The 24,159-nt window shown below is 43.3% G+C and overlaps 2 protein-coding genes across 3 annotated transcripts in view; one reads left to right on the top strand and one right to left on the bottom strand.

The window, feature by feature from the left end:
- Window positions 1-24,159, bottom strand: part of LOC131102781 (zinc finger protein 281-like) — a 66,919-nt gene that overhangs the window by 4,361 nt on the left and 38,399 nt on the right. The window contains exons 9-15 of one of the 2 annotated variants that reach the window (XM_058048313.1): window positions 19,600-19,873; window positions 9,113-9,751; window positions 6,078-7,849; window positions 3,967-4,373; window positions 2,089-2,187; window positions 550-676; window positions 71-154 (exon numbers count right to left, since the gene is read on the bottom strand). In XM_058048313.1, coding sequence (XP_057904296.1) covers window positions 71-154; window positions 550-676; window positions 2,089-2,187; window positions 3,967-4,338 — 682 coding nt within the window. In that variant the 5' untranslated portion in view covers window positions 4,339-4,373; window positions 6,078-7,849; window positions 9,113-9,751; window positions 19,600-19,873. The remainder of the gene's footprint in view (window positions 1-70; window positions 155-549; window positions 677-2,088; window positions 2,188-3,966; window positions 4,374-6,077; window positions 7,850-9,112; window positions 9,752-19,599; window positions 19,874-24,159) is intronic. The other variant, XM_058048314.1, reaches the window with a different exon arrangement.
- LOC131102785 (G protein-activated inward rectifier potassium channel 1-like) lies at window positions 8,712-24,081 on the top strand. Its single transcript, XM_058048321.1, has 3 exons — window positions 8,712-9,802; window positions 19,619-19,835; window positions 23,320-24,081. Exons 1-3 carry the CDS (start codon window positions 9,137-9,139, stop codon window positions 23,967-23,969), a joined length of 1,533 nt encoding a protein of 510 aa, XP_057904304.1. The 5' UTR covers window positions 8,712-9,136; the 3' UTR covers window positions 23,970-24,081.

Genomic DNA, 24,159 nt, shown 5'->3' with positions numbered 1-24,159 from the left:
AGGAAACCGTGTCAGGCATCTTTTGGGTCAGCGGGGGGAGTGGGGGGGATGCTTAGGGGTGACGACTCACCGCTGTGGATCTTCTCGTGCCGTTGGAGGAGGTACTTTTGGATGAAGCTCATGTTACACTGGCTGCACCTGAAGGGTCTCTCACCTGCAAGAAGGACACAATAAAACATGAATTATTATTTTGGCTTGAGCACTTTATCTTCCTAATGTAAATGTATTTGTATTTTGTAAAAGAATATTTACCATTATATGTTGTGAATAATAAAGGAGCATCAAGTGTGTCTATGGAGTGACATCATGTGACCTGCAGCTAATCAATCATTGGCATCGATGCACAAGCAGTTGTGAGCCCCTCGCCATTATCACGTAGAGGCAAATCGTTGTAGCGTGTTGTACAAATGGGAGCGATTACATCGAATGGGTGAACTACAAAGGTTATGCTAGCAATCATGTAGCGCAATAAACTGCATTAGCCTGATAACAGCAAACATACATGGTGTAAGTGTTGGGCGGTATTCGCGTATTGACGGCGGCCGCTACCTGTGTGAATGAGGACGTGTCTGCGGAGGTGATAGGAGCTCCTGAAGGCGGCGCTGCAGTGCTCGCAGATGTGAGGCTTGCTTCCCGGAGACAAGCTGCCGCCATCCGCATCCAGCAGCATGGACTGCTGGGGAGGAAGAGGAGACATTCCATCATGAAGAACATGTTTTGTTATCAAAATGATCAACATTAGCTCTTAAAAATAATACTCAAAAGGACAAGTGATATATGATGCACAAGAAAAATGGAGTTGACTTTTACCTTTAGCTTTTTGTGACGACACAGAAGGGCTACGACTGATGACAACAAGCACAGAACCAGGTATGTAACGTAACACAAGCACAGAACCAGGTATGTAACGTAACACAAGCACAGAACCAGGGATCTAATGTAACACAAGCACAGAACCAGGGATCTAATGTAACACAAGCACAGAACCAGATATGTAACATAACACAAGCACAGAACCAGGGATGTAACGTAACTCTAGCACAGAACCAGGGATCTAACGTAACACAAGCACAGAACCAGATATGTAACGTAACTCAAGCACAGAACCAGGTACGTAACGTAACACAAGCACAGAACCAGGTATGTAACGTAACACAAGCACAGAACCAGGTATGTAACGTAACACAAGCACAGAACCAGGTACGTAACGTAACACAAGCACAGAACCGGGTATGTAACGTAACACAAGCACAGAACCGGGTATGTAACGTAACACTAGCACAGAACCAAGTATGTAACGTAACAAGCACAGAACCAGGTATATAACGTAACACAAGCAGCACACACGTTCCCATCCTACTATAAGGATATAAATGGCTAAATACTAAACATTGCCTGTAAAGTTCAAAAGGCCACAGCTTAACCCTGGAACAGATTATTTGTGTTGTTACTATGAATAAATTGTAGGTGTTTATTAGGGGTGTAACGATTCATTCACTATATGGATGTATCAATTTATATTCCTATGATCCAAGTTTCCATTCCACGTGATGCATATTAATCCAACATGATTTAAAAGACGATGGAATGCACCAATACTAGGAAATAAAGAATAAAAATATATTTTTTGATGTTAAAGATGTTAAACGTTACATATTTAATTTGGTCTAAATTGATCGTAAAGGTGACTTATGGTTACAATGTGTCTGTGGAAATATGAGCATAGATTAGCAACCCCGGAATGATTATTAAAAGGAAGCGTTACACCCCCAACTTTTCACCGCTAAATGGAGTTTTAGCATTTTTTTTTTGACAGATTTTCAACCGAATTCCTCTCAGCCTGCAAAGTGCAAGTTGACAGTTGGCGGCTATCCCGCCACATTGATTGGGGACGAGTCCTTCACAAAAACGGGGAGGGTGGAGACTGGATGACAGTTAAGCCGCCTGTTAGTTATTGCCCCATCACATTGTGCTGAAAATAGCTTCAGATGTTTAAAAATTAAAAAAAAAAACACTAAATTGTGTCTTTAACATGCTATATAAAATAGATGATAATACATGATTAAAAACGGAGCACGGCAAACCAACCTTCTCGCTGCGTTTCTTCCGAGGTCTGCCCTCCTGTCCGTCCCCATTCGACCTTCGACCTTTCCTCCCAGCAGGCTCCTTTCCCAACTGACCCGGCAGCTGTGAGGATGACAAAAGGGAGACGCCGTGAGAGCGAGGCGGTGCATGGAAAATGCTTTCATTGACGGGCGTGCGGCCTTTAAATGGACGCGTACGCACATAAAACACGTGCTGGTGTAAACAACGCGCAGTCGATAAATTGGATGAGATGCGCTCGCGGAGGGAAAAGCACGACAAGCAACGGCCTAAATTTACAGCCCTCCTGTGGATACGTGACCTACAATTCACTTTGAGAGCTTTTTTTTGTGGGATTACGTCCAAAGAAATAAAGCGGCGGTCCACCTCTGATCAAGTCCCGGGAGCAGAAGTGGACTTAAAGGTGTCGTTGTGGACGATCCAGTAATTCTAGCGATGGCTGAATCTATCCCACACCTGCTAGCGACATCAAGCGTAGGGTTTCCATTTTTTTAAATGTATCCATTAAAGCCATGTGTGCGGACTACTAATCCACATTAGGCGACCTCGGCGGCCCGCCTATTGTCACGAGGGCGCGCTTGTGTTTGAATGAGCACAAAAGACGTCTGCAATGAAGTGCGAGCTCAAACAAGACAGCTGTGTCCTCGCCAAGACGTTTTCATTCACGCTGAGCAGCCGTGACATCATCTGCCAAGAGGGGAGGGGGCGGGGGGGTCATTTACATTTTGTACGGCGAGCCGTCGGTAGATTTACTTTGCCGTGACGGTTTTGATGCGAGCTCCTCCCCTGCACGTTTCCTGTCTGCGGCTCCTCCCACTGGCGAATATTAATGTGCTTTTTGTGTCATGGCGGTGTTCAATGGTCGCAACATTACGTTTGTTCATCATATAGCCTGCATTACCACACAACTTTTACTCCTTATTTACTTATTTTTATATTTATATTATATATATTATATTAATATTATTATTTATTAATATTATTTTTGTTACAAATTTGAACAAGCTATCTACACACTACTAGTTTTTATTTTTTTGAGACACTGATGAGCGTTAAACAAAAATAATAATTGACAAAACTAATTAAATAATTATTAAGCTCTGAAGTTTTTTTTTTTTTTTTTTAAAGGAACAAGGAACTCTTCCAATGCTAACAAGATTTCATTTTGTCCTCTATTTTGGATAATATGAGCATAAAAGTGACTATAGGGGTGTTATTTCATGTGTAGAGGGCTCTAATAATGTTAAAAAAGTTTAAAAATATGTTTTTTTTTTTAAAAATAGTCAAAATAGAGCAACAAAATCTGAATTGACCTACGGTGTGTACATATATCTGATTTATAAATAGGAATCTTACTGTACTGTATAGTACAGTACATTAAGGTACTGTTCATAAATATTGCTTATGAATATTACTACAATTAGTCCGACAGCTGGCATCTCGGTGTGTTATCAACGCAAACAATGTCCAGCATGAACGAAAGAACAAAGACGAGCGCCACGCTAGACTTAGCTTAGCTTCCCAAGGCTGCCAGTCAACATTCTACTTTTGTGTGTTCAGCGTCTCCCACGGGACCGCAATCTATTTCTGGTTGTGGTTTACATGACATCTTCATATCATTTGCATAATTTTCAATGACAGAGAGGAATATGTTTGTGGGAGAGACAAAAAAAGGAGTACATAAAAGCGTGGAAAAAAAACATCTTATAAAATACAACTTCTAGCTCACTCCGTGCCATTGTTCTATGGTGCTGAAACCAACGCAGCAGAAGATGCGAGCGTCTTCGGAGTTGTAACGACAAGCTACGTTGACAGACCGCACCTAATGTAAACGACAGGTGTTGCGTCATCACAGGTACTCACGTTGGCCATGTTGAGCTCGTGCACCAGCAGGTTCTGGTTGTTGCTGACCGTCAGCTCCAGCAGCTCCGTGCTCTTTCCCAGCCCTCCTGGGTACAGCGGCAGGCGGTAATCGTGCTCCGACATCTTCTCCTGCTTGATGCCGAGAGCGTGGACGTAGTCTCCCACGCCGCCTCCGCCGTTCAGGGAGCCGGCGATGCAGTCGGGCGAGTCCCGCTCTTTCTTCAGGATCATCTCCTGAGGCGGCAGGCGGGTGAAGCTGGCGACCGGCGGCAGGTGGCTGAACATGATCATGCCGGGGCCGAAGCTGGAGTCCATGCCGCCGCCGTTGGAGCGCAGGAAGTCGTTGCCTAGCTTGTCTTGGATGATATTCATGGCGGGATGACTACGGCGTGCCGATCGGTGTCATCCTGCAAGAGATCGATGCACAGGAAATGATGAGCTGACGTGAGCGGCCATCTATACAATCATGGCTTGAGATTATGAATTGTCTCGCCGCCGGCCCGCTTACGTGGATTACGCAGTCATGATCTGCGGGTCAATAAAAGGGTTACACGGTCTGGCTCAGCGCTTCGCATACAGAATATATTCCGGCTTTTACTGCGACAACATTACGCGTGAGAGGATTGGCGTTTGGATGTTAATCTGCGCCGTGTCTCCGTCTGACCCAGTCATCCCATTTGAATGAGATTATATGCCAATGAGCGTGTACACACGCAGCGTGCACAAACAAAAGTGTGATGCATTGTGGATCCCCCCCCAAAAAAACAATTTCATTCAATTACAAAACAACCAAATTGTATTGACAAGTGTATTTAAATGGTGAATAATTACTTTAAAGCTGCATGTGACATGCTTCAATATAAATGGCTGAAATAAATGTATGTAAATAAATAAATATACTTTTTTTAGCCTTGTTAGAAAATTAAGAGACCCCCGTGATTTAAAGGCATAGGACGTTTTTACAGTTCATTTGCTGATTGGAGCAAAAAAAAAAAAATTCAATATTTCACTTATCAGACTTTGGAGTTTATTTTAAAGACAATATAAGCCATAATCATCAAAATTATTTATAAAGTATGAAACTGAATGAAATATTCAATAGAATATGAAAGTTTTCCAAGCTATTTGAACTTATACCTGTTTACACACGCACACTCACTCACACTTTATGCACTGATTGTACCATATTGATACATAAGTATTGATAATACATATAATTATAACTAATAATACATATAGCTTGTGTATATTCATCCTGTTTTATTTAACCTTAGTTTGTATTTTTATTTTAACTGCTGTCCCCAAATGTAGCCTCTGTAGCAAAGACACCTCCTGCCAGCATCAATAGATATCCAATCGATAAAAATCGATAAAAGATCTATCATAAAACATACAACACATCCAGCTTTTGGCTAGACTAATTCCAGAAGTCAACTTTACACTTTCCGTGGAATTCAAAGTAATAAATATTTTACGAAATGATGTCAAATATGCCATGATATTTGGCTAGCAATTAGCAAGCTTGGCTAGCTATGTCTAGGGGCCGTAGGAACGGGGGGGGGCTTCTTTGTGATGCCAGGGAATAATTAATGTATTATAAGAACCGCACATAACCTCAACAAACACGTCGAAACATTTCCCGAAAAATAAACGTTTAAGAAAAAAATATGTGATATTAGAAACTGGTTATTTTGCTAGTTTTTTTCTTTTAGTTGAGACAACATTTAGACGACGACAAACAATGATCGAGCGCCAACAAACAACAACAACTAGCGTACAGTGTTTAGTATCAATATATAAAACATTAAATACAAATGAGAATTTATTTTCATATTTACTGTTTTCGTCCGAGCGAGCGAGCGGCTTGGTTCCCGAAGGGAAGGTGATGGAGCGCCAAGAGAGGCATGACCCACAACAAAACTCCCCAGCGAACAATGATGCTCGTCTGCTAGCTTAGCGAGCTAGCGTAGCGGCAGCCTGGAAGCCAGGCAGCCATCCAGGCAGGCAGGCAGGCAGTCCGCCGCTTTGTCGTCTTGTCCCGCACCGCAAGTTTGGACTTCCACGCCGAACCGGCTGTGGCCGAACTTCCCCCCACCGAGAGTGTCGCTTACCGCTGCATGACCACACGCCGCTCCTCTGGCCGGGATAATTCGCTCTCTGCGGTCCGTTTCCCCCGAAAATCTAAAGGCAAAACATTGTCCTGCTGCAGCTGCTGGGGTCTTCCATCTTGGCTCGGCGCGGTGCATTGTGGGTCCTACCAGCACTCACACACAAACACACACACACGCACGCGCACACACATCCCAACATTGATTTGTTGTAGTGTACAACTTTTGGGGGGTCAAACATACTAAAACTACGCAGTATGTATCTTTGCAAAAATGAATAAAGACTAAATTTCATTCAATCATGATAATATTTCTTCTTAACCACAATGAAATATTACTAGATTGATTGAGGAACATGAAATATGAAACATTAATGTATGGGAAACACTGCCTACTTTGCAGTAAATGTTTCAATGCTACACTAAAAAGGTCCCACATTTGGCACATTAGGTAAATATTATGAAGCTATGACCGGCTACTCCTGATATTACATACATAGTAGTACCGGGTATGGCGTTTTGTAGCATATTTTTAACAGATAAAATACAGTATAATTGATTCAGAAGATGTCCCGCATGTTGTGTGTGTGTGTGTGTGTGTGTGTGTGTGTGTGTGTGTGTGTGTGTGTGTGTGTGTGTGTGTGTGCATCTAAAAAACACCCCCACTCCTAATTGCTTTTGCTAATGAAGTCATTAATTCTGAAAGGAGAGCATCAATGAACATTAGAGTAGAGATATGTACAAATATATATACTGTATATAAAAGACTGGGTGCACTTTTACCCTGCTTCTTCCATACAGTATACATAAAACTACTGCATATACATTGTGTATGTAAATATATAGAGTATGACTTTAAACACGCTGCAGTGTACTTTGCTAGTAAAGTTGAAGGTGACCTCTGTGAGACAAAGACGTTTTTATTTTAGCATCTGCGAGAGCATCCACAAGTAAAAGTCAGTGTCCATCTCAACGCCACAATGATGATGATGATGATGAGGATGATGAGGATGTGAAGGTCAAAGCCTGCTTCGCTATACGGACGTGTGACAGAGACGTGAGGGTACCTTTCCCAAAGTGAAGGAGACAAAGGCGTCATTGTCCCGCGATGGAATCTCTGCTAAAGTGTATCATATGACGCCCGGGCTGATCAATTCAAAGGCGTCATTAATAATTCAGTCTGGGCGGCCACCCTTTGTCCCCCCCCCCCCATCCTCGCTTGAATGCATCCCGGTCTGACAAACAAAGCAGGTGGATGTTCAAACATCTTCGGCCACGGCACTGATTCAGCCAACATACTAACAGATGGCGGTCGTGGTCGTCTACGCTCTAATCCTCCGCTCCGCTGAGGATCAGAAGTCCCTCTTGTTGAGGCAGGGGTCTCTCTGTGAGGGGGCTTTATTTGTCTCGTGGTGGGGAGGACACCAACCAATTCCTTCACTCATAGAGTACAATATAACCCAAAGCGCTAACCCCAACATGAACCATTAATGAAAACCAACCGATGGTCAATGATAGGGTTAGAATGGTTGCATCTAAATATAGAAAAATGACAATGGAATAACATTTAAATGTCATGAAATTCGCCTCGAAGACAGCTGGGATAGGCTCCAGCACCCCCGCGACCCTCGTGAGGATAAGCGGTAGAAAATGAATGAATGAATGAAACTAAAATGAATGAAATTAGTCCTGTGATTGGCTGGCCACCAGTCCAGAGTGTACCCCGCCTCTCGCCCGAAGACAGCTGGGATAGGCTCCAGCACCCCAGCGACACTCCTGAAGATAAGCGGTAGAAAATGAATAAATGAATGAAGTCATGAAATTAAATATAATGGGAAAAAAAACCCCATTATACTGGTGTATTGTTATAAATAATCATGATTATAATAATTATAATACTGCAAAAAACATATTAAAAAATAATTTCAATAATGTAATAATTAATTCTGCGACTAAAACTGTATTGTGTCTGTATTTTAACGTGTACCACAAGAGAATCTGCACATTGATAAGAGCTTTATCGTAGTACTCGTAGAGTACAATATGACCCAAAGCGCTAACCCCAACATGAACCATTAGAGCTTAAACCTAACACCAAAGGCTAACCGTTGACCCTAAACGCAACAGTAACCCAAAATCTTAACTAATAAAGTTTCCCTTGGGGGCGGAGGGGGCATGACAGAAAATAATTGAAAAGACACTAACCCTAACATTAACCATTACCACTACCAGCAATTACCCTAATCCTATTGTAATGGATGCCAGCCATGCTACTAACCCTAATGCTAATGTTAGCCACTAATCCTAACCCTCCAACCCCAACCACTAACCTAAAACCACTAAAGTTAGCCTCTGACGCTACCCACTAATGTTAAGGTAACGCTGATGTAAAGCTGTACTGTATTTAGGTAGGATAAAGCCAAGTGACATGCACTTATGGCATCTCACCGCCAGAGGGCGCCCTCTGACTTACTGCCTGTCTTTAGTTGGCGCGCTGGTCCATTCATTTTTAAAGGATACAAAAGCCAATTAAAAGAGCACAAGGTAGAGTCGAATGGACTGAGGGATTAGTCAGTTAAGTAGATGACATCATTTCGAGCGCACACTGATGACACGAACCAAATTAACGCAACTAAATGGCGCACACACAACCCTCCTCCCTTTCTCTCCTATTAAACACAAAGGTGGTCATGCGTAAATCTCCCCTCCTCTCTCTCTCGTACACACGCACGCACGCACACACCTCCTCCACAGCCAGGAGCAAACGTGGTGAGTGCGCCACGGCTCAAAGCGCACATCTTGTGGGCTCTCCGCGTCCAACCTGAGCCTCATTGCCAGCTGGAATCATCTCGGATTGATTTTAAAGTGATTCGGATCATAATTCGGATTTAAAGCACAAAGTAAAGCTGTTTCCACATCATCAAGAGGAAGAGTTCTGCGCGCCAAAGTGACCATGGTGACTTTTACGCACTGCAGGTAACAAGTTCGGAGGCAAAAAAAAAACAAAAAAACAAGCAAAATTATGGATTATTTGCTCACCTTTTAACGCGGAGTGGAGATCCAATGGCGACACTTCGAAGGAAATTCGGCGAGGACTACCAGGTGGTCAACACGAACCGAGCCAGCGCCTTCTCGGCACCGGTGAAGAAGAAGCGCCAGCGCTTCGTGGAGAAGAACGGCCGCTGCAACGTGCAGCACGGGAACCTGGGGGGCGAGACCAGCCGCTACCTGTCCGACCTCTTCACCACCCTGGTGGACCTCAAGTGGCGCTGGAACCTGCTCATTTTCATCCTGACCTACACCGTGGCCTGGCTGGTGATGGCGTCCATGTGGTGGATCATCGCCTACATCAGGGGGGACCTCAACCACGGCCACGACGCCTCCTACACCCCCTGCGTGGCCAACGTGTACAACTTCCCCTCCGCGTTCCTCTTCTTCATCGAGACCGAGGCCACCATCGGCTACGGCTACCGCTACATCACGGAGAAGTGTCCGGAGGGCATCATCCTCTTCCTCTTCCAGTCGCTGCTGGGCTCCATCGTGGACGCCTTCCTCATCGGATGCATGTTCATCAAGATGTCGCAGCCCAAGAAGCGCGCCGAGACGCTGATGTTCAGCCAGGACGCCGTCATCTCGCAGCGGGACGGCAAGCTGTGCCTCATGTTCCGGGTGGGCAACCTGAGGAACAGCCACATGGTGTCCGCGCAGATACGCTGCAAGCTCATCAAGGTGGGTCCTCTGCCCCCCCCCATGCACTCCTAGAACTTTACCAATCAAAACCAACCCATGGTCAATGATAGGGTTACAATGGTTGCATCTAAATATAGAAAAATGACAATAAAATAACATTTAAATGTCATGAAATTAGCCCTGTGATTGGCTGTACCCCGCCTCTCCCCCTAAGACAGCTGGGATAGGCTCCAGCACCCCCGCGACCCCCTTGTGACGAAAAAGCGGTAGAAAATGAATGAGTGAAACGAATGAATGAAATTAGCCCTGTGATTGGCTGGCGACCAGTCCAGAGTGTACCCCGCCTCTCAGCCGAAGACAGCTGGGATAGGCTCCAGCACCCCGGCGACCCTCCTGAGGATAATCGGTAGAAAATGAATAAATGAAGTCATGAAATTAAATATAATGGAAAAAAAACATTATGCTGGTGTATTGTTATAAATAATCATGATTATAATAATTATAATACTGCAAAAAACATATATAAAAAAAACTACAAAAATAATTCCAATAATGTAATTAATTCTGCGACTAAAACTGTATTGTGTCTGTATTTTAACGGGTACCACGAGAGAATCCGCACATTGATAAGAGCTTTGAATGATGGAAATACTGTACCTTGGATTGATACTGTATACATTTACATAGTATACTGTATGCAAGTACTGCCATGCAGTCAAAAGTGTGGACACAAGCTCCCATTCAACAGCATGAGAAAGTGCGTTTAAACTTTTGACTTATACCTTATGTCATTTATATTCAGCAAATGTTAAAAAAAAACACCCTATAATATTTGCTTCAGAATCTCCAGATCTGATCCAGATTGAACCTTTCACAGCAAAAGCGGTTCCATGCCGCCACTCGTAGACTCGCTTTTGCATTGAAAGAAGGAAATCTGCTGTACCAAAGTACAAGGTACATGTCTTTTATAGTCCAGAATAGAGTACATATGCTACATACTGCATGTGTTGTTAGTGTTTAAGTAGCATGTAGCTAGCAGCTGTCGGTGCACGGCCTCCTGCGGGCTTTTGTCAAACCAAACATGGCTTATGGCGTCATTATCGCAATCCATCAGCTGCAGCGGCGGCGGCAGGTGCCCGATAAGAGCGGCGGTGTGCGAGTGTGTGTGTGTGTGTTGTTTGTGTGCCGCTCGGGTAGGTGTGAAGCGGGGATAGAGTAGAGTTGGCCTGTGTGAGAGGAGCACGGAGTAGCGTGGAGTCAGTGAAAGTGCTCTCCTGGGGAGGCGGCGCTTAAGCGGGAAGTGTATTTACGGCAGTTGGAAATTGGCTTCATTTTTCTTTGGCGGCGTTTTTTACCTTTTCGTACTGATGTCGGATATTAGTGAGCGGGATAACAGGACTTCATGTGAACAAAATTCAGACATAGTGTACAATAAATGCTTTTTTAACTTTAATAATAGACCAGGGTTCAATCCCCACCCTCGGCCATCTCTGTGTGGAGTTTGCATGTTCTCCCCGTGCATGCGTGGGTTTTCTCCGGGTACTCCGGTTTCCTCCCACATTCCAAAAACATGCTAGGTTAATTGGCGACTCCAAATTGTCCGTAGGTATGAATGTGAGTGTGAATGGTTGTTTGTCTATATGTGCCCTGTGATTGGCTGGCGACCAGTCCAGGGTGTACCCCGCCTCTCGCCCGAAGACAGCTGGGATAGGCTCCAGCACCCCCCGCGACCCTCGTGAGGAAAAGCGGTAGAAAATGAATGAATGAATGAATGAACTTTAATAATGATTTAGAGTGCATGAGAAAGTGTAAAGGAAAACATAGCTCTTTGACCACGTGGTCTTTCATTAACACAGGCATTATTTTAAAGCGCATGCAGAGGTATATAAAGCTGCTGGATGCTGACCGCTCACCTAGGCCATTTTAAAAGAGTACATGAGTAGTTTGCCTGCCGCTAATTAGAGACCGGTGGTCGCCATTGTAGACCACATACTCATCAACTCTTCCGTTAATGAAATCCATGTGCATACGTGATGTGCGCACATACAAATTGGAATGTTAGGCCTTTTTTTCCATACGTGAACCGTTCCAGTCGTGTTGCCTATGCGTTAGCTTGCCGCAGCAGATCTACGTGAGCGGCGGTGCGGAAAATGACCGCAAAGAGCCACAAGATAGAGCGACTCCTCTTTCAATTATCATAATTGAGTTCCTTTCCATTACATCCATGTTGGGACGTGCAAAACGGGCCGTAAAGAAGACAAACAGCATTAGCCGTAAGGTGCTTTTTTTTTTTTTTTTTTTTTGTCGTGTACACAAACACACACACACGCACGCACGTGTGTGTGTAGTGCAGCGTCAGGCGGCTTAATGATGTGTGCAGGAGAAAAAGAGGCACAGAGCGAAGGCTTTTTTTTTTCCACATTTACAAGCACGCAGAAAGCGAGCGGCCCCGTGAAGTACAATCACACGCTTTTACGCTGACGTGCCCCCCCCCCCCCCCCCCCCGAGAGCCGCGGCCAGAAGCTCTCTGCATCTTAATCAGATATCATCACTTTGTGGACACAATATTAAGTACAATTTTGTACTAATTTTGGGTGCAAAGAATTAATACTTTCATTATTTTACTCCAAAATTAGGCTGCAGAAAACATCTCATTCACTCTTATGTCAATAATCATGATAATACTGGTCAAATGTACACACTAGACCAGGGGTGGGCAAACTACGGCCCCGGGGGCCACATCCGGCCCGCCAAGTGTTTGAATACGGCCCGCCCAATCTTTCCATAGTATTTCATTTAAACTCAACATACAACCTGGCATCATGGCCTGAGCCAACCTTTTGATGGTTGTATCAATTTCGTTTTTTGACACGGTCTGTTGTTTACAAAGTGCTCCTGAAAAAAGGGACACAAGCACATAATAATAATAATAATAATAATAATAATAATAATAATAATAATTATTATTATTATTATTATTATTTTTTTTTTTTTTTATTTTATTTTATTAATTATTATTATTAGATTATTATAATTATTAGAACTATTATAATTATTATAATTATTATATTAATGCTAATTATCATATTAATTATATATAATATTATTGTTATATTTGCATATTTTACATAATAATAATATAATAATTATTATTTAAATTTTATTGTAATTATTATAATATTTTATTATTTTTAAAATATTTAAATATAAATATAAAATAATAAATAATAATAGCAGATTGCATGACAATTTTACAGATACAATAATACCAGGTGCACTGTTATGTGTAAAATATATAGTCTGCCCCCCCCCCCCCATATCAATGTCCCTCCATGTCATATCAATGCGGCCCGCGAGTCAAAAAGTTTGCCCACCCCTGCACTAGACACATACCGGCAAACAATTTATGTCTTTACGCTTCACTGCTAATGTTTTTTCATCAAACATTGACAAGTCACATCTTGCTCGCCAGTCCTTGAACGCATCGTGGTTGCACGCTGAGATGCAAATATGAAACTCACACAGTCAAACCTCACTTTTTGTATGCCAGAGTTTTCATATGATTATGAATATTGCACGCAACAATATTGCCCTGTACTGTATTGAGGTTGGCTGTTAAATAACCCGCCACGGGGCCAAAGAAAGAGTGCCAATACGATTGCATTCAATCTTGCCAGGACGTATTGGAAGTTCCATCCATTCCTCACTTAGAATTAGTTTTCTGCATGTAAATCTATCATTTATGTCTATAAAAAGTATTTTTTAATATTCTGGACTAATTGGGAGTTATATGGGAAAACCTGTTCCGGTCTTTGTCAGACCATTCAGAACAAATGAATGGACTGTGTTGCAAGTAAAGAGTGGCAATTGAAGAGAGAATAGTGGGGGGTCCTGCGGGTGAATCTAATCTAATAATTGCAACAGTCGCTTTTATTGCAAATGTTGATAGGAAATCGGAGGAGAAGGCGTGTTTGTAGGGGGAGGAGCAAGCCGTGTGTCAACAGTAGACATTTTTATGAGCTTTTGAGAAGGTCAAACCAATAGAAGAAGTCCAAGAAGTCTGTGTAATAAATAAATCCCTGTTGGTTAGCTGCAGCACTAACACAGATGATATCAAAGATGATGCTCTCCATTTATTGGCAGAATCATCACATTTTGCAGTCCCTGTGCTGAGGTGTTGGTGGTGCTGTTGAGCTGCTACCCAATCGACACTTTTTACTCTTGCATTGGATCTGGTTACTTTGTGCCCACGCTGATGCATGTGGCGCTGATGAGTGTTTTTTCTATATAGCGGCCGGGAATGTATGCTGTATCTCCAAACTGCAGCATCCCGCCTGGGACGAGAGAGAGGGCAAAAAGCTTGGCCTTTAATAAAGCTGATAGCTATCTGTTAATAAAACCGATTGATGGGCGGCGATTGCAAGCCGGGATACCCCCCCCCCCCACCCCCCAGTCAATGCTTTGAAGTGGGGGTGCTTGAAGCAGAAATGACCTCTGCGGCAGACGGCCGCCATGGAAAAGCACATTTCATTGGGGCAGCTATGGCTGGGCGACACGCAAAACAAACGCACCAAATCATCTCCGAATCATCCGGTTATGACGGTTATGTCACACAAGTGTAAAAATAAGTGAAGCACTGTCAACAGTAAAGGTAGAAATAATGAAAAGAAACACCTGGCAACATTACAAGTGTAAAAATAAGCTAATGGATCACTTTTGACGGCAGTAATGAAGGCGTATAGAAGCGGCACGCCACAGACGCATGCTCGGCAGGTCCTGTTTAGCATGCTTGACTGTTGTGCAAGTGTAAAAAGAAGTTAAGCTCCGTCGTTCCCTTCGCTAACGAGTCAGGTGTGGTCTTCCTGTTCTGAAAGAGCGTCTTCCTGTCATCATTCTTCTTCTTCTTCTTCTCTTAGCGCCCGTTGTCTTTGTTTTGCAAGAAGTGTGACCAAAAAAAAAAAAAAAAAAAGGGGACGCTTCTACTGATCGTCTAAGTGTGAAACAATGGCGGCTGTTTGGACAGGAAGTTGTCGGCGTGCCGCTGAGGCCGCGGTGGATAATTAGCGCCTGACAGCAAAGACGGAGGAGGCAGGCCGACGGGAGCTGTCACAAAGTCCCTCGGCGAGCGGATGAAGCGCAGCCTCGCGTGCTGCGCCGCCGCCATCGGGGGGCTTTCCTGGCGGAACACGCGGGTCCGGGAGGCAAGTCTGGCGTCACCGGGGAGGTTGAGGATAGAAGGATTTACGTTTGCATCGTATGAGCCGCCTTGTTTCATCTCCCGGGAGCTTTTGAAGAAGTGGCACCAAAAACAGAAAGCCCTTTCATTTCTTGATGGATTTTCTTTTCTGCTAACAGAGATTGAGTTATGAAGCCGAGGACCGGGGGGTTGGGGGGGGGGGGGCAGTGGAGATGATAGAGAAGCACTGATTAGATGCTAGAAGTCTGAATGAACGTGCGAGCTGAGCGGAATGCTGATCCTGCAGCCGAGACAATGAAGTCGGTCGCAGGTGACGAGAACATTGATGAGCTGGTTACTTTCATCCAAATGTGACTGAGCAGTGAGCTGAAAGCAAGCAGAGAACCAATAAGCCTGCTTTCATGATCTTCAAGGTCCCATCTATCGTGTATTGGAGGCGTCTGGTCTTCAAAGTACTTTAAGTACTTTTAGTAAGCTCTACCCTACTGGGAACGCCGCCTTATGTAGGTGTCTCCTGCAAGGAGTGATATTCTGCACTTTGTTTACTTTTTACAAATACGCTCTATAACTCTGTCTGGTGCAGTGAGTCTCAATTATTGTTTGTCATGCCCCCCCGGGGGGGCTGTCAACTAGGGGAAGGAGGAGGCGGCACTTCTGGAGAGGAGAAGGAAGCGGCAAACAAGAGAATAAAAGGGAGTAACAACGCAGTACGTGACATTACTCCCATATTAGAACTTTTACCGCAACCTCATTCATTCATTCATTTTGTCCTGCTTATTCTCATATAGACAAACAACCATTCACACTCACAATTTGGAGTCACCAATTAACCTAGCATGTTTTTGGAATGTGGGAGGAAACCGGAGTACCCGTGGAAAACCCACACATGCATGGGGAGAACATGCAAACTCCACACAAAAATGGCCGAGGGTGGAATTGAACTCGGGTCTCCTAGCTGTGTGGCCTGTACGTTAACCACTCACCCACCGTGCAGCCTTCTGCAACCTCTTTTTTTTATTCTTTGTTTTGTTTGTCATAATAGTCTATAGTTCCAGTGAATGAATATTTAAGCATTATTAGAGCCCTCTAGACATGAAATAACACCCCTATATTGACTTTTAAACTCTTATTACGCAAATGTGCCCTGTGATTGGCTGGCCACCAGTACAGGGTGTACCCCGCCTCTTGCCTGAAGACAGCTGGGATAGGTTCCAGCACCCCCGCGACCCTAGTAAGGATAAGCGGTAGAAAATGAATGAATATTTAGGCATTATTAGAGCCCTCTAGACATGAAATAACACCCCTATATTGACTTTTAAACTCAAATTTGTAAATAAAATGAAACAAAACCTTTTAGGGGCTTCACAAATAGGAGACCCGAGTTCAATTCCACCTTCGGCCATCTCTGTGTGGAGTTTGCATGTTCTCCCCGTGCATGCGTGGGTTTTCTCCGGGTACTCCGGTTTCCTCCCACATTCCAAAAACATGCTAGGTTAATTAGCGACTCCAAATCGTCCATAGGTGTGAATGTGAGTGTGAATGGTTGTTTGTCTATATGTGCCCTGTGATTGGCTGGCCATCAGTCCACGGTGTGCCCCGCCTCTCGCCCGAAGACAGCTGGGATAGGCTCCAGCACCCCCACGACCCTTGTGAGGATAAGCGGTAGAAAATGAATGAATGAATAAAACTGACCTTTTTGAAAATCCAAGTATATACAGATGGAATAGGTTCAGATTCTGGAAGATGTAGAAAGCTTTACATGCGGGTTTATTGTGTTTAGCTGCACAGCAGGGAGCCTCTGACAGTAACGGTGACCAGATAGACTTGTCGCCATCCATGACGATCCTCGTGCGTCGGGGAGAAACACGGGCTCGCTTGCGGACTTGACTGTCGGTGAACGCCAGCTGTCGCCCGGCACGGTCGTGTTTGCATACACTCATCCGTCTTTATTTAACGTGACGCGACAAACGGCAAGACAGAGTGTCGGCGTCCCTGAGCTAGGAAGATGGAGCTAAGGTGCCACGGCGGACTTTACAAGCCGCTAAGTACCTGACAAGCCAATCTCGGGCCTCCTGACACCGGAGCGGCTCAGACAGGAAGCCCGCCGGAGCATCTCATTCATATTCAATTGGAAATCGCTGTTTACACGCGTTTCACGCCGTGGGCTCTCGGGGGGGGGGGCAATGTCAGGGAGAGGTCGTGCGTGGTTGTTGTGACTCTGCTGTGGCTTCAGCGGCGGTGCGGGTGATGGAACTAGACGTGCAGAAACAAGTCCACGGAATCCTACATAAGAGGCATACATGCCGGTGACACATGCGGGAATATGACACCGCAGGTGGCGGAATGATGACACGTAGCGAGTGAATTTTCCATGGAAAGGCGTCATTCAAGTTAAACCGACTCAGTACTAAGGTTGGGTCCAAACCAGCATCTCAGTCTTTAGGCTTTAATCTCAAGTCAAGTCTCATGTCAGGACGTACAAGTCCAAAGATTCCTTTTAGGGTGTGATCCATTCAAGAGTCTTCCCATCTGTCTCCATGATGATGATGACGAGCTTTGTAATGAGTGTGGGAATATTGTGGGAATGTTTTTGTGGCAAGAACAAGACACGCGGAATAAAAACAAAGGATGCTGCTAAGTGTGTTGTTATGATAAATGTTACGTTGGATTGTGTGGCGTCATTCCAGAAAGAACGCGGAGAAGAAAACACTGTGGGAAATGAGAACTTCAGCCAAGGAGATGGACTAATTAGTGAGACGTGCTAATGAGATCCAATATGCATATTTTGGCAAGAGGGATTTGAAACAAGTGTTGTCATTTTGAAAAACAACAACAAACACTTCAGAGACAAGACTTGGTTTTGGATTGGATCTTGCGTGAGACGAGAAAGACGCTTTGCATGATGGGTAGGTAGAAGGTGGCTTGTGTGTTTCCATCTTCCATCTGCTAGTCGTACCCGCCTGTCCTCTACAGCCACATCTGGAAATGGACCCGGCACAATGGACGATAACTGTCCCACAAATGAAGACCCTGGAGTTCTAACCTCACTCCCAAAGAACATCTAAGCATCTACCAGCTCTGTCTCCTGGTCCCGGGCTGGTCTTATAAATCTGTCCATCTGTGAACATCTGTCCACAGAAGGTTCCGTCTTGCCTCATCTGTCAATCTGTCAATCTGTCCATCACCAAAACAAACCACAGGGGGTCCATCCTTGATGTAGTCCAACCTCCATATCTACGCACACCTCACCGCTGTACCACATCTCCTCTCTCAGCAGTCTAACGGACACGTTCTCGCCCTCACGCTGCCCTGGCTTGCGAGCGCATCGCCATCTCCGTCTTTGATCAGCCTAACGTTCTCCCCATCACGATCTCCCCGTGCCTTGCCGGTCTCCTCCCTGACTGTCAATCAGAGGCCCCTTCCATTTGCAGTCAAGCAGTGTTTTTTGGAGGGTATTTTTCCTCTTGTGATGTTATGACTAGACTATGGCTCCATTAATATTTTTTATTTTCCTTAAATGACGTCATGTTTAAAAAAAATAGACATAATATCTATGCAAGGAAAATGACTTATTATTACATATTATTCATATTATTACAAGTTTATTCTCATAAAATTGCTACTTTTTTCATCTTATTAATTTAATTCATTTCAAAATTCAAACTATTTCAAGATTGTTCTTGTAATTATGATTTTATTCCCTTAGTTTGACTTTATTCGCTATAATTTTTTTCCACAAGATAACTTTGCAAAAATGTTGTTTTTCATAATATTATGACTTTATGAGTTGTTATGAGTTCTTTTTTTTCTAGTGAGATTAAAACTTTTTTGTCATTATATATATATATATATATATTTAATATATATTTATTATATATATATATTTGTATTTTTCTCAGTTGATGTTATGACTAGACTATGACTCCAATAACATTTTCATTTTCCTCAAATGACGGCATGTTTAAAAAAAAATAGACATAATATCTATGCGAGGAAAATGACATAATATCGTCATAGTATTACAAGTTTATACTCGTAAAATTGCTACTTTTTTCATCTTATTAGTTTATTCATTTCAAAATTCAAACTATTTCAAGATTGTTCTTGTAATTATGATTTTATTCCCTTAGTTTGACTTTATTCGCTATAATTTTTTCCACAAGATAACTTTGCAAAAATGTTGTTTTTCATAATATTATGACTTTATGAGTTCTTTTTTTTTTATTTCTGGTGAGATTAAAACTTTTCGTCATTATATATATATATATATATTTTTTTTTTATTATATATATATATATATATATATATATATATATATATATATATATATATATATATATATATATATATATATATATATATATATATATATATATATTTGTATTTTTCTCTCATTATATTATGACTAGACTATGACTCCAATATTTTCATTTTCATTTTCCTCAAATGACGCCATGTTGAAAAAAAATAGACATAATATCTATGCGAGGAAAATGAAATATGTATATATATATATATATATATATATATATATATTTTTTTTTATTTTTTTTTTTTTACTCATAATATTTTGACTTTATACTTCCAGTGAAAAACATTCCAATCGGAGCAGCAACATTGACATTGTGATTGACCTAACCTGCAATACGTCCTTCCAGTCCCGCCAGACCCCCGAAGGCGAGTTCCTGCCCCTGGACCAGTGTGAGCTGGATGTGGGCTTCGGGACGGGAGCGGACCAGCTCTTCCTGGTCTCCCCTCTCACCATCTGCCACGAAATCAACCCCAGGAGCCCCTTTTTCGACCTGTCCCAGCGCTCCCTGACCAGCGAGCAGTTTGAGATCGTGGTGATCCTGGAAGGCATCGTGGAGACCACCGGTAGGCCGGCCCGCTTCTTTTTCTTTCTTGCTCTCAATCTAAATGGAAATATGAACATTAGTCCGCATTACATTCCCGTCTGATAGACACTTGAGACCGAGACGCTGAAATCTCATTTGGCCGGCGCCTTCCTGGCTCGGCGTATTAGAGGAACGTGGAAAAGTAGGAATGGCGGCCACACGTGAAAACGACGCTGTGATTAAATTACAGCGGATGTTTCATTACAGCACAATAGCTTGATGCTTTGCTTCCACGCGGGAGAAGCGGCGTGCGTCACTTTGACTAATGAGCGCAGGCTTTTAGTCCGACTTGCACTGCATTTTCCTCGTTTTGTCAGGCCGCACCGAGCCATAAGTGCGCAGGCGGCCATGTTGGGCCAAAAGGCGGACTCCGCTCGGCATATTTAACGCAGGACTCATACAAATAAATCCCGCCTCCCTTTTTCTTCGCTCCATGGGAGATAACGCTCACTTAGGCAGCGCTGGAGGACACAGCACAGCGCTCAATAGGCTTAGGAGATTTAAAAAGAGGGAGGTGGCGGGGGGCCGGGGCGGGGGCGGGGGCGGGCAGGCCACAGGGTCTGTGTTGTGTTGATAGTGTCATTAAAACCTGGCTGCAGTGTGAAGTTTATGGCTGCGCTTCAGATTCTATTGAGTACACCTTAGACCAGGGGTGGGCAAACTACGGCCCGGTGGGCCACATCTGGCCCGCCAAGTGTTTGAATACGGCCCGTCCGTTCTTTCCAAAGTATTTCATTTAAACTCAACATACGAACTGGCATCATAGCTTGAGCCAACCTTTTGATGGTTTTATCAATTTTGTTATTTGATGTGGTCTGTTGTTTACAAAGTGCTCCTGAAAAAAGGGACACAATAATAATAATAATAATAATAATAATAAAATTTAAAATATTCAAATATAAAATATTTAAATATAAAATATTCAAATATAAAATATTTAAATATAAAATATTTAAATATAAATATAAAATAATAAATAATAATAGCAGTAATACCAGGTGGACTGTTACGTGTAAAATATATAGTCTGCCCCCCCCCCCCCCGTTTTGTTAAATCAATGCGGCCCGCGAGTCAAAAAGTTTGCCCACCCCTGCCTTAGACTGTCCTGCAGCAAAAATATAGTAATATAGTAAAAATATAGTAATATATAATAATATATAATATAATATATAATATAATATATAATAACATTATGGAATTCTTCCATTAGGGGTCGTCACACAGTCATAGCATGACTTCTTTTCAGTCAAACTGGTCTAACAGAGACGACAACAACGACAACAGAACCAATGTTGTAATAGCAATAAGGATCCAACAACTCAACCAGCATGAGAGCTAGTTAAGTCATTATTATTAAAATTGTGTACTACGGCACGTGTAATATTTCGCACCAACGGCTGAGTAGCAACATTTTAAAGTGCATGCAGAGCTAGAAAAAGCCGCTAGCTCGTGGGTGTCAACATTTTTTCAAGGAAACTCCAAGTGGTGAAAAATGAAAGAATACAACTTTGCCACTTTGATATTTCAAGAAAAAAACTGCATCTCAGGTTTGTGATGCTGCTGAAAAAGGACGATTTACTGGTAACAACTTAAGGATCGACTTTAACGAAATATCTTTTTAACGATGAGCCAATTCAGGAAACAATACAAGCAGTTGATGTTTGCTAAATACAAGGATGAAGAGTCTTGAACCAGTCATGATGTGCTATATATATATCACTATATTGACAGTTACTATGGTAACCATTATGTAAAAAAAAAAAAAAAAACCCAAAAAAACTTAAACTGTATTATGGAAAGCAGGAAGTGAACAAATGTAACAGTTACTGATTGTAAAAGTACCAGATGGAGGGGTAGGATTTAATAAGCTTTGCTTCTTCCTACTCCTTTTGGACATGTGGAACTGGGAACTGATTACGTGATGCATTCAATTGTCATCTGATGCATGTTCAAATGAAATAAAACCATTACCATTTTACTTTATGCTGATAATCATCTAAAAATCATCTTTTTACCATTTTATTCTCATGAACTTACAACTCTTTTCTCCTAATATGTTGATTTGTTGTAAAAATATTCGATTTTTGCTTTGTTTTTGAGTTATAATTGACAGCCGTGAGCCACATACGGCCCATGGGCCCCACTTTGGACATCCCGTGTTCGATTCCAGGCAAGAGTTGCATCAGGAGTGTAAACTATTCATGCTGTGGCGACCTCTAACAGGGAATAAATGTATGAGACGCTATGCGCAACTGACACCTGTCAGTCAAAATGTCATACAAGTGCACCTTAGCTTGTCGGGAGAATAGCAGGCATTTATTTTCTTGCAGCATGGCTGACATGACACGTAGGCTGCACACCGAGTGGACAGTAAGCCTCCCAAGCGTGCGGACATTCACACCACAGTGCAGCAGCCGACTGATGATTAAAAGTCATACTTTTTGGCTTGAAAAATAAAATGAAAAAAAAAGACCCCCCCGTGCATGAGCCTGGAATAGTAACATGCGATGACATAACAACCAAAGGACGGGACCGGACTCCTACTCCCGAGCCGAGCATGGTAGCCTGACACTTAGTGTTTATTGATCGTGAAGCGAGCCCACAACCAAACGGTAAAAACGGTTAATGACTCCATGATCGCCGAGTCCGCCCACAGAAAAAGCACATGATGGTGAATCTAGAGCAGGGGTCTCAAACACGCGGCCCGCGGGCCTAATGTGGCCCACAGAACACTAGAAAGTTTAATGTTAGTGCGGCCCGCGCAAGTTTGATATGGATGCTGTATGGTATCATGTACCCAGAAACAATTATTACGTTTGATTAATGTTCATGTTAAAGGTTAAATAACTGTTAATAGTTATCCTCCCTATCCGTGTGGAAGTGGTAAGTTTTTGTTTTTTTTAAGTTTAAAAGGAAATAACTTGAAGGCTACCGTTTAGGTCGCTAGCTCTCTAGTTTGCGAGTTAGCATGTGTCTCAAGACCCTGCAGTCGCGCAATATGTTGTAAATAAAAAGAGTATAAATGTGACTATAGTCGTGTTTTGTCTAATAATGCTTTGTTAATTTTAATCTGAAAAAAATAATTTGTCTACCCACCAACTATATGTGGTTTCTTAAGTTTTTATTATTTGTTGTTTTATTATTATTATTATATTTATTTATTACTGAGTGATTGATTTTCTTTATTCTTGATTTGTTTATTTATTTTTCATCTTATTTTGTGTAGAAAAATAAAAAGTAAGATATTTGAGAACAGTGGAATCAGCGCTTTTATTGTAGAAAATCGGAACCAAAGCACTGAAAAAGTTTGTATATTTTTCTGTTTTTAATAATTTTTTTCCAGTGGCCCCCAAGTTTGAGACCCCTGATCTAGAGGGAACTCCTGTTCAATGCCGAGATCAGCTGCATTGCATCATACGGACCAGCGTATTATGTAACTGTATTGACCTGCATATAATTCGTAGGTATGACCTGCCAGGCGAGGACCTCGTACACCGAAGACGAGGTCCTGTGGGGCCATCGATTCCTTCCCGTGATGTCCCTGGAGGAGGGCTTTTTCAGAGTGGACTACTCCCAATTCCACAGCACATTCGAAGTCCCCACCCCGTCTTACAGCGTCAAAGAACACGAAGGCAACAACTCCCCGCCTTCGCCTCTGTCCACGCCGGCGCTAACCGAGAGCCACGGCGCGCGGCACGACCGCGTGGTCTCCATGGAGTGCATCAACGTCTCGGACGACAGAGGCCGCCTCGGAGGCGCCGGGAGCCGGCTCCCGAGCAAGCTGCAGCGCATCAGCTCGTCCGGCAAGGAGGACCTGCAGAGGAAGGTGCTGATGCTGAGCTCGCAGCACTCGGAGAAGGCGTGCAGCACCGGCGACCTCCCGCTCAAGCTGCAGCGCCTCGGGTCCTCGTCGGGGCCCGAGGACGAGAACCGGCTGCAGCTCAAGGTGGGCTTCGAGCCCATGACCCAGTCCACCGGGGACCTGTACCAGCACAGCCTCATGCCCACGCTGCCCCCGGTGCCGGTCCCCATGCGCAGCCCACTGCTGTCAGCCGGCAGGAGGCCGGAGGACAACCTGCCGGCTAAACTACGCAAGATGAACGCCGACCGCTGATTGGTCTCTTTTGCCGGGATGTTTTATTGCACAGATGGACCACTCTGCATGTAAATCAGCACTTGTTAGAAAATCTTAGTTTTATCTATGAATAAATTATATTCCGCTCTTTGCTCCGTCTGGTTCATTGTGTGTGACGCTGCATTATCGGGTCGGGCGTCACCAAGTCATCCAAAAAGCACAAAGCGGG

This window comes from Doryrhamphus excisus, chromosome 15, assembly GCF_030265055.1.
Source record: "Doryrhamphus excisus isolate RoL2022-K1 chromosome 15, RoL_Dexc_1.0, whole genome shotgun sequence".
NCBI classification, from domain to species: domain Eukaryota; kingdom Metazoa; phylum Chordata; class Actinopteri; order Syngnathiformes; family Syngnathidae; genus Doryrhamphus; species Doryrhamphus excisus.
This window is presented reverse-complemented; position numbering and strand designations above follow the sequence as displayed.

Coding starts and splice junctions, on each gene's coding strand:
- LOC131102785 (XM_058048321.1), top strand. CDS start 9,137: ATGGCGACACTTCGAAGGAAATTCGGCGAGGACTACCAGGTGGTCAAC. Junction 9,803..19,618: donor TACGCTGCAAGCTCATCAAG/GTGGGTCCTCTG, acceptor ACGTCCTTCCAG/TCCCGCCAGACCCCCGAAGG. Junction 19,836..23,319: donor AGGCATCGTGGAGACCACCG/GTAGGCCGGCCC, acceptor TATAATTCGTAG/GTATGACCTGCCAGGCGAGG.